This window comes from Cariama cristata, unplaced genomic scaffold, assembly GCF_000690535.1.
Source record: "Cariama cristata isolate BGI_N322 unplaced genomic scaffold, ASM69053v1 scaffold16687, whole genome shotgun sequence".
Lineage (NCBI taxonomy): Eukaryota > Metazoa > Chordata > Aves > Cariamiformes > Cariamidae > Cariama > Cariama cristata.
The window spans coordinates 3,255-14,276 of NW_009627242.1; the positions used below are offsets into that span (position 1 = coordinate 3,255).

The following is an 11,022-nucleotide window of genomic DNA, read 5'->3' on the forward strand; positions in this document are numbered from 1 at the left end:
ATCCCACTTCTGCCTTCCCGAGCATTCAGTGCTGCTCCCAGCTTGATGCTGTCGGAAACACGGGGGCCTCGCTCCCCTTCCGCTCACAGAGGCACCAAATTGGACTTGATGGTGAGACTAAGCCCCCTGGACCCTCAAATTAATTACGCTTCATGGTGTGGGGATAATCACTGAAATTAGTTTGGGGCATTTTTTTTTCTTGAGCAGCACAAGCTGGACAGGGCCTGTTACCTGCTAACTTTGTCCCAAGGATTAGATAAGCATTTTAGGGCATAACTCCCCAAACTCCTCTCTTTTTTTGCTACTTAGAGGTGCTATTTTGCAAGAGATGGGATAGGAGCAACATCCCAGATGCCCTTGGTGCTCTCAAGATGCTGCTACGACTCCAAGATTTTAAGCAGTTTCCAACGGGCACCCCCCCTGCAGCACCCAGCGCTCAGTGATGCCAGGGCACCCACAGCTCCAGCTGCCGTCCGAGCACAGCCCGTCTTTTTTAGCAAAGAGAAGAAATGCGAGCATGAGGCATTTCTGCCTTCTCAGCAGTATCTCTACATATCTTGAACTATCTCAAAAGCAAATAAACAACGATAATTATTGTTATCGTAAGTCAGGGAGGCTGTTTACACCAACATGCTTGATTTTGCAGGCTGAGAGTGCTCGCAGGAAACGACAGCAGCTTGGCGGAGAGGTAGTCCCGGTGCCAAGGTGCTGCAACCCCCTCTGCTTGATTTTACAGGCATCTTTGCAAGGATTAAGGGATGCAGCCAGGCTCAAACTGTGTCCGAGCACTCGGCCAATTCACTTTGTAGATGGGAAAAGCCTTTACCGAAGATTTGCCAATAGAAAGCTGAAAGCACCATTCCAGCAGGGGAGACCGTGCCCCGCTCTCCCAGCAATAAAATCTGTTCTTTCACATTTACCAGTTCTGGCATCCAATACAAATGAAACCAACAGAAAAACTACTTTGTGCTTGCTTGCTCCTTTGTTTCCCTCCTCTCCTCTTCCTCCTCCCTGAACTCCTTTTCCCCATATTCCTTCTCCTTCATAAACCAGCAGCAAACCACATCTGTTAAGGAATTTACTGCCTTGGTAGAAAACCTGCTCACCTACATGAGCAGAAAATCTGGCCTGGGATGCTCTGCCTCTCTCAAGTGTAACAAGGATCAGATTAAGCTGCTGGTTTTAATCCAGTTTGGTTGGAGACACACAAAATAGCTGCTTTTCCGCCCCCCAGGAAGCGGCGGGCACAGCCAGAGCCAAGCGAAGCACCGACAGGTCCTGCCTCACGTGCACGCACACCAAACTATGCTCACTTCTTCGCTCACGCTTTTTTAGCACTATTGTCATCTGCAACATTTTTTGATTATATTTGTTAAAATCTCACTCCCGAGTCACTACAAACCAAGGGCTAAAAGGCAATGGTAGAAGTTACAGCAGCGAAGGTCCCATGGTTGCTCACTCCGCAGATCACCGCAGCCTAACGCTGGATCTCACGCCGTTAGAGAGACAGACGGAGGACAGCCCTTCTCCAGAAAGCTTGGCTCCCTCCGACTCCGGCTTCCCCTTCCCCAACAGCCGCCCCCCGACCCCGCACCTCGGCTGGATTGTGTTCAGCGCCGGCACGGCCCCTGGGTTTCCTGCCAAGTTGCCACCACAGCCCGCTTCGGCCAACGCTATGCTGTCCCCCAGGTTTGGTTTGTACAAGAATTAAAATTCGGAAAGCTGCTTGCCTCCCCTGCACAACAACCTGCAGAAAAAAATATTTAAAAAATGCCTGGGCACAGCTAAGGGCAAGGCCCCGTCTGCAGGAGCCACGGCGCTGCCCGGCTTTACCTCTCGCCTCACATCAAGATTTACTACAGGAATTGCCAAGGGGCCTCCCTGCTCTGCGATAATAAAATCTTCCCAGAGACGGCGGCAGAAATATCCACATAGCAGCTTATTGCCTAAAACGCCAGTGAAACAGCTCAGCCTCTGATGCCAGCTGCCCTGCACAGTGCAGAGAATTTTTTTCTTCCTTCCGTCCCAGAATCTGCCCCTTTGACTCCAGACGCAGATGAGCAAATATTTAATTAACACATTTGACCTTTTATCAGCCCTCAATGCTGATGGCTTTCTGAACACAATTTAGGTGCTCTTTCCTGGAGGCTGCTGCAAACCTGTGACTAGGACAGTGTTACAACGTTCTTCACGTCACAAATCTTTGAAAATTTTCTTAAACTCTGGCTTTGAAAACCGAGACAACACGAAAGCTTCATCTCCCATTACTATTTTAATAGCATTTAAGTTTGTACCTCTTATTCCGGTAGGGCAGTATAAAGTAGAAAATAAGTCCTACCTAGAAAATCAAAAGCTGAGAGACCTTTTAATTCCTTTTCCTGAGCATGTTTAAAATTTTCCGAATTTATTGTGGGAAGAAGAGGTCGGAGTTGCCTGAGCATAAATGATACCTCAAAATGGCTGAGAACAAGCAGCTCGTTGCACTAGAGTTGGCAGACATCAGCCTGCTCCTTCTGGTTTTTAGCTGGTGTTACCAGAGACCTCCTCATGACGTTATTATTTCTACTAACCCTTTGTTCCTGATCATTGTTAAAATGCCAAAAAGTCTGACATCAGTAATACAAAGCATGAGAAACCTTACCTGCGTACGAGGATGCTTATGTTCACAAGATATACAATATTGTTAAAGTACAGCAGCACCAGTTATATTTGATAACTATAAACACTTTATTTTTACAATATATAAAAATATAAGAACAAAATGCTATACAGAAAAATATAAAGTTAAGCAGAGATCTTCTCGATCTCATTTTTAAGAGGGAAGACAAATAGGATCATACTGTGCAAGCCCTAGGCTTCAGAAAATAAAATTGTTTGGGCAGTTTAAGTGGTGACACACTCAATCCAAACAGGACAGACACTGCTTACCACGGCCAGAGGCCGTGGTGTGCCGAGGGACATGTTTCCAGCACAGGGAACTCATCTTGCAGCTTCCAACATCCTTGCAAAGTTTGCTTTCGTTAAACATTAAAATGAAACCTAAGTCCTCTTTCATGATCTGACCTGGAGATACACATTCTCACACCCCTCAGCACATTTATGGTAAGGGTGCTAAGGGCCCACCTGGCCAGCGCAGACCCCCTGACCTGCAATCCCACCCAACGGGCTCCAATTTAGACAAACCGGTGAGTCTGCAGCACGCGTGCACACAAACATAACTGGAAGCTGGCTGTGACCAGCCGGTGAGCTGGCAACTATGATTTCAGAAAGACAAAAGGTCAGTGAAAATGAGCTGATAAAATCCCCGAGTTCCCACCAGTTCCTCAAAGGGGAAAAAATAAAGCCAAAAAAAAAAAGCAGCAGCCAGCATTCTTTTCCAAGGTACTGGCTGTTTCAGTACGTTGCTGTCTTTAAGGAAGAACAGCATGGACTGCAGCAGCTAACAGTACAAGAATCATCTCCCTCCTCTTTACCTGTACTTCTCCAGTACCAGAGTTTCATTTTCCACAACCAAACTGTTCAAATTTGCTTGTGGGTGAAGCAAGGGGAGGAAATGAGGGCAGCAAATTGAGAAATTATAGTGCAAATTATATGCTTGTGGAAAAAAAAAAAAACCAACCAACCAAACCACAGAAGAGAAAGGTTCTCTGTAGATTTTTCAAGCCTGTTCTCTCCATGGCCACAAAACAGGGTCTGTCCTCACCAGGGAATAACTGCCAGCTGACCCTCGACCTTCAAAAGAACACGGGTGCGTGTTCCCTAAAGCAACGACCTTGCTTTTACACCGAGTATCAGAAACGCTAGCAAGATGCCAATATCACCACCTTTTCATCACCCAGTAATCACAGCAGGACTCCACAAGGAAGCGCAGTGGGAATCTCAGGTCTTCCAGTTCCTCTTATTTTGTTGATTCGTAGAAGAGATTTGCAAATCCCTGTGCTGTATTCACACTGGGGAAAAAAAAAAGTGCAGCAACACACACTGGAGACAGTCTGAGAATTATTGCTGTGCTGAGGCAGCTTGCGGAGTTTGACTGAAGAAAACGGACCAAAGAAGAAATAAAGGCAGGCCTAAAAGAAGATGGAGGAAGAAGGGAATTGCTGCAGGCACCAGCACATCCCAGCTCCTGCCTACTGCCAGAAAGGTGCTGGAGCGGTTCCTGTCTCCTGTAAGCAGCAGGTACAGGACAGCAGAGCCTGGGACGGAGCGGTTGTGTAGACAGCATTATCTGGAAAGCCTCTCTGTGGCAAGAGCAGGGACCACTCTCACTGCCACTTGTAGATCTTCACCATCTTCTCGGTCAGAGTAGCCAGGAGGTGGGTTTGGTTCACTTCCAAGGGGCAAATATCCAACACAGGCAGGTCAGCCTGCAGCTTCTGCAGCAAGGAGCCACTTCCAGCATCCCAGAGCTGTGGGACAGACAAGGTCAGAGACTGCAGGATTCTCCCCTCCCATCCAGAACAGAGCTTCCTCTCTCTAGAGAAAAGACTTTCCTCAAGTTACTTACAAGACCTTTTCTCTCCTTTCACACCCTGCCTGGATGGTCTTTAACAGACTTGCAGCACGACATCACCCTGACCGCCCTCTCCCCTAACCCTGACCAAGCTCTCATGCAGCCTCTTGTCCATCCTCTCCATCTGAGCTGCTTTTTCATATGAAGGGCAAACGCTTCTCCTTGTCTTTCCGGTCATTCCTAAAGAGCCCACCTCCACCCCTCGCAGCATTTCCCACATTAGCTATCCCACCGAGTCTGTTACAGCCCTTACAGTGCGCAGTTGCGCCAGCGAGGACAACTGCCTACATTCCCTTCGATGGATGTGGACCACAGGCCTTGGCTAATATCGAGCATCCCACGTGCTCAGAAAATTACACCTGCTATAGCAAATACAACAGACCAACCTGCACAGGGTAACCTGCATGATGAGACAATTCCCACCAAAACACACTGACTGTGTCAGGCTTCTCTCCTAAGAATTGCAATAAAACCCTCCACCACACTTGAAAAGAACGAGAGATACCAGGGCAGAATTAGATGCCTCGTCACCAGCACACACAAAGACGCTGCCGTCCTCCTCCGGGCTCTGAAAAATGGCGTTCTTGGTCAGCAACTTGCAGGTGGGTCCAGCACTGAAAGTCTGAACTGGGTTAGAAGAACACACTACATCTTCAGAAGCCTCTGTCAGTGGGCTGCAAGTCAGTTCCATCATCACACAACGCACACATGGGTTATTTTTACCTGCGTGGCAGAAACCAAAAAGGTAACCTTTGGAAAATTTAATTGCAGACAAGTTTTAACTGTAGGAATACAAGCAACACCACCCCGCACTGCCTCCTTTTGCCCTCACCCAATTTTTCTCTATGTGCAGATGCTCGTTGCTCTGGCTAGGGGACCTCAGCACCAAAGCTACTGTTGAACTCGACAAACAGCAGGCCAGAGCGGCAACAAAAAGCGCGTTGCAGATGTACGCTGTTACGTACTAGGTCTGTAGGTCGCGAGGCAGTGCCGTGTGCTGATCTCTGTTTGAATATCGATGCACCCGCCGGGTTCCAGTGGCAGGTGATGAGGCCGATAGGAGTTGCCAGCTTTCTGTTCCCAAAAGCAGGCTCCTTCCAAGGTCCCGGCTAATATTCCACCATAAGGTAGTGACGCTGAGGCCATCCGGGGCAGATAGGACAGCGATACCATAGGGCACCTGAAAGTGGGATCAGCAAAAGTTAGCGTTGCCAGCTGCAGCCATGCTGGCGTTCTCTCCAACCACACTGCAAAGAAAGGGCCTAAGCAAGCTATAAAACGATCCTTCAAGCAAGGAACCCCAATAGGTTTGTCAAAAATAAATGAAATTCAACTTAACTACTGAGCCTTATGTTTTAAAATAGCATCAGACAGCACACATCAGATGCATGTAAATCAGCATTTGAATCCCTGAGTAGAAGAGATGGAAGTACCAACATCTCACACCTCTTTGTGATTTTTTCCTTTCCACGTTAAATACTAATCCCAGCTCCAAAAAAAATTAATTTCTCCTACTTAGGCTCCTACCGCGCATCCATTTCTGACCACCGTGTGCCTTAGAAAGATGCAGGTGCCAAGCACTCATACTAAGTTACACATATACCATGCAACCTTATGAGAGACTTTGCATATCTGTGCTAAAGTTGAATTTTTGAACAAGATATTCACATAAAACAATTTAAACTCTTACAATTGTTGTGTGATTTATGGAAGAAGCTTTGTTTAGCTTAACATATTTTAGTGAAGTTGAGAGGAATGAGAAATCCTTATGCCATACCTGGACTTCTGAGGGACTAGTTCCTGGACGTGAGAATTTGTGTCTCTCAAATCGTATATCATGATAGAGCCATTGACCAATCCAGCGTAGATGTAGTTTGTATCATCGAGACACCAGCAGCAGCTCCAGACAGGACGGCCAGTATTGTATGTCTGCACCACAGTATTTGTTGCCAAGCTGCAGAAGAAAAACAAAGTGTTGGCCCTTTGCACAAGCATCTACTGATGAGAAAATAGCGTAATTAAGGTAAGCAAATCCAGCTTTAAATGGAAGCATCTCTTTTTAGACTGAATGCTGAATTAACTCCTCCTTACTCCAGATATGAATCTGGAAAATCTAGACAGAATAATCACTTGGGTATTGCCAAATGATTTATAATTCTTCCAGACCAATGCTGCTTTTTCCAGATTGATCTTCGGAGACTGGGAAAGGAAGTCTCAGAGCAGGGTCTCAGCGGCCTTACCGGCAAGAGAAAGCCAAGCTACTTTTCTGGAAATGATTAGGAGAAGTCACTTTAGTGCAATCCCATAATATCACCTATTCCTGAGATCACAGCGCTCTTCTCTTCAGATCACATCTCTTATTAATTATTTCCCTCCTTTTACACGAGAGGGACGGTGCTCATGCCTCAAAAGAATCCAATTGAAGCAAGAGTGAGACAGTGAGGTGGGTAAAGACAGTTAAAAGCACATTTATAGTGTTCATTCTTTAGAAATTCAATTTGTGAAAGGAAGAAGAGGGGAGTATACAGAGGGGCACAACCCAGAATAGCAGATGAAGTTCATGTCAGATTAGAACATATTTGCAAAGGGCAGCGTCATCAACACAAGCTTAGCACATTGAGAACAGCGTGAGACAAAAACCAGCACACAGCAAAGTAACTCTGGATATCCTTTACAACACGTGGGTTTCTCCCTGGGGAAGGTGATTATGCTCAGAACTCCAGAGAAGCAAGTAATTGCTCGCAGGTAAGTATAAAGGGAACAACCACAAAGACAAACCTGGCTGGGGAAACAGGGAGTTTGATATCAGAACTGTGACTGGTTCAAAACAACGGGGGGGAAAAAAACCAAAAAACCCAACCCCAAAGTCATGGTGCTATTTTAAACACTTGCAAGTCAGAATAGGAGACTTAAAGACATCTTGGATAATTCTGTTTGGTAGGATGACCATGAAATCAGTAACTAGAGAAGAAAGATGACCAAAGGAGGACTTTTCTTTCAGAAGGAGACTGAAAGAAGTATGAAGATTCCATGGAAGCAAGCGCTTAACTCCAAGACATTTGGGGATCAAGCACAAAAGCAAGAGGATCACAAATTCCGATGCAGCCAACCAGGCAGTGAGAGGCAGATATGGGAGTCAAGTGTCTGGGCAGACACTGTGACGAGAAGCCACTCTCCAGATTAAACCATGACAAGAACATCAACCTCATCAGTTAGAAATCCGACACGCTGACTTCAGCATCAGACAGTTTTGTTTACTTTTAAGTAGTTTAGCAAACATTTTAACATGGTAACAGGGAAGCAACATTCTTTATATTTTTGTTGCAGGATTAAGTTCTCTTCATTGCTTCACTCGTGGGAAAGAATTGGGACTAATCAGTCATAAAAGAGACACTCATCTTGCCTAACCCTATACTGACAGACAGACGTACATAAAGATCTTACTATCACTCAAGAAGAATCAATCGGCCAACAAAGTTTTGAAGAAGCTTAAGACTGAATAGCGGCAGAGTAGCAAGAAAACACACTCATAGGCTGTAAATTCTAACAAGACTGGACATATTTTTCTCTCAGCCTCTGCATAATTGGTCTCCAACCTGCTAATTTAAGTCTCTTCTAGCTCTAGAGAACCTGTGTGCCTCTAGCACATGCTCAACAATGCTGTCTACACATTTCATAGCCCAGATGAATTCCACGCTCTGCAAGCAGCTTAAAATCAGAGAAGCCAATGTTAGTGCAGGGAAGAAATCGCCCAACCTAAACACCCCTTGTTTCTGTTTTATGCCATACAAGTTCTCATGTTTCACATTTCCCTGCAGTAACAGAAAACCAAGCGGACAATAAATTTCACATCTATACATTATGCTACATTTGTTCCCAACACAGCTTGGCCAATTTGTGCTGAATTACTTGTTTTCCATCAAGTTCTCCATGAGAAAAGTATCAGACAGGTAGCTCCAAAACACCTCCACCTAAAAGATCTGAAAGCACAAACGAGTCTTTCCCTCTGTTAGTTCCCACGTGCAGAAAGAATATTCAGACCTGATCTTATCTTTTTGAAAGCAGAATAGCAAGTGCTGCAAGACATTTCTAGCAAGACAGAACAATATCCAAGCCAGTCTCTTGCATGTAGTCAAACTCCGCTGGGACAGGTTGCTCCCCGCAGCAGGGCTTACCTGGTAAGTTTGAGAGTGTTGTCCAGAGCAGCAGAGAGCAGCAAGCCATCTGCTCGATTGCCGAAAGCCAGTCCCCGAATCTGTTTACTATGGATGGGGATGTACTGACTGCTCTTCAGATTGGCCACGCTCATCATCTTAACGCCACAACCTGTCACAGAAGAAGGATAAAACAGGTTAACACACATGTAGAATGAGCAATTCTATGCCAGAACTACAATATCTGTACTGAAGCCTGTGGCGGGGATGAACACGTAAAAGTTATTTGCTGTTCTGGATAAGAACTGCCACAAATTGTTCTTTAGTTCAAACGGCAACAGGGCTAAATCCTTAAGGATCCCAGCCAGCAAGAGGAAATTCAGTATCAGCGTTAACAATTCTTGTTACAAGAGCCTGCTGCTCTTTAGCCACTTTCTTGAAAGACATCCTTGCCTAGATAAAAACACACACAGTAGGATTACACGGCTATTTAAGAGAACAAGCACCACTGCAAAGAATGGTTACAGGTGAACTTAACCTGAGTGCCACAAGAGTCACCACAAAGCCTCCATTCAGAGATTCATTCCCTGGCTCCAAAAGCCAGAAAAACTAAGGTCAGTTGAAGGCAGAAAACCATTTTGTTAAGCCTAGATAAGGCCTATTAATCTCAAAACCATTAACCCAATAAAGTAAGTTTCATCAGTCAGAAAGCATTGAAGTACTTTCCAAATAAACTCTCTCGGACTCCTAATGCTACATCTGTTTCATTGAAAAAGCAAGTTGGCGCTGGTCCAGATGTCACATCACCTGCCCCTGGCCATAACAGTGAGACAAAACCAGGGTTGCCCATGACCTGGGCCTCCTATTTCCTCACTAGGAAACACTGCTCCTATCATTCATATGAAAAGTTTTTTTGCTTCTAGTCTTTTTTTTTTTCCCCAAAAGAGTATCGACAAATCAGCTGCATGTGGATCAATCCACCTACAATTTGGGAGCAGTGTTTCTCACTCAAGCCCTGGAAGCTTCTCTGCAGGCCCTAGTGTGCTGGTTCCTCGTTCTTTCAGAAGACCCACCTTTGCAAGGAGTACCAGACACACCTTTTGCCGTCTTCCGGATGTGGCACTTCAATGGAAGAGCCAGAGACTCTCTGCTAGGATTCTGCCATAGAAGTGACAGGGAAAACGAGCTACCTCGCTAGGCAGAAGCTACCAATGCAGGGGCCACGTGAACTACAGCGAGTCTAACGAGTATTCCCAGTTTACAAGGCACATGCAAAGGTCAAGCAGAGAAGCGAGGAGCAAGGAGGAAGTAAAACCTATGAACCCCCAAATCTTGACTTGCTTAATTACCAGGAACGAAAGTAGACTGTGGAGAAGGCTGTGATACGACGAGACAACTCAGCGAGTCACAGTATGCCATTACTCTGCAGTTCCCAGTCTGAGACACCAAAAAAACCTTTTCCAAGTGGTACTTGCGCTGGCTTTGGCTGGAGGGGAGGCTGCCTGGGAGACAGGCGCGGGAACTGCCAGGGTGCTGAGACGCATTCACATTGTGCTGGGCCACCAGAGCCTTCAGCTCCTGCAAAGGAGAAGAAAAAACAAACAAACAAACACAAACCCAAAGACCTGTAATGCGTCACTGGCGATATAACCTTCTGTGCTATCTGTTCCAGATGCTCCAACTGTACTTGTTCTCAGATAAAGAGGGAAAATATGGTCCCATTTCCATGCTGTTCCTGAAATGCTGGATTTCCAAGCCCACTGACTATCACAGTGAGCAACAAAAGCATTCAAATGCTATGCAAGTTCTGGCAGAACATACTCGAAGTCTGTTATTGTATGTATTAGACAATGAGAAAGACAGGACTCTTGGGCAACACATAAAAGCCAATAACAATTATTACCAGATCAATGCTGTTTAGAAGAGAATGAACTGCCAAGTATTACATGCAGCTAAACCACAAGAGAAAGTCAATTAAAACCATTTTCCAGAATTTCCAGAATACACCATAAAAAAATAAAAGCCCAAGTTTCAACATAAAGGGCGTTGCAGGAAACAAGTCAGTCTATTTAATGAAGATGACCCTGTTCTTGTAAACCCTGGGCAGCAAATTCCAGGAACGACACAACTCTCAAGAGCTCCAGCTCTGTTTTCCGCTACCTCCTCCCACCAAATTCCTCCACCTCAACTGATGGATGCTCAGCAGAGACATGGCCAAGGACAGCTTCCATCAGCAACACGGTATTCCTAGAATTCCTCTTTCCACAGAGGAATGCGAGTAGTGGCACTGGCATATTGTGAGTCAACTAAAAATGCCTCTCCCCCCGCCCCCCCCCCCCCCCCCACCACCACGCT

At 45.7% G+C, this 11,022-nt stretch overlaps 1 protein-coding gene across 1 annotated transcript in view; it reads right to left on the reverse strand.

The window, feature by feature from the left end:
- Positions 1–4,228: 4,228 nt before the first annotated feature.
- The window catches only part of RFWD3 (ring finger and WD repeat domain 3), a 19,851-nt gene continuing 13,057 nt past the window's right edge, over positions 4,229–11,022 (reverse strand). Inside the window, exons 7-12 of the mRNA XM_009704376.1 lie at positions 10,017–10,245; positions 8,689–8,839; positions 6,291–6,467; positions 5,479–5,693; positions 5,019–5,236; positions 4,229–4,409 (exon numbers count right to left, since the gene is read on the reverse strand). Coding sequence (XP_009702678.1) covers positions 4,266–4,409; positions 5,019–5,236; positions 5,479–5,693; positions 6,291–6,467; positions 8,689–8,839; positions 10,017–10,245 — 1,134 coding nt within the window. The 3' untranslated portion in view covers positions 4,229–4,265. The remainder of the gene's footprint in view (positions 4,410–5,018; positions 5,237–5,478; positions 5,694–6,290; positions 6,468–8,688; positions 8,840–10,016; positions 10,246–11,022) is intronic.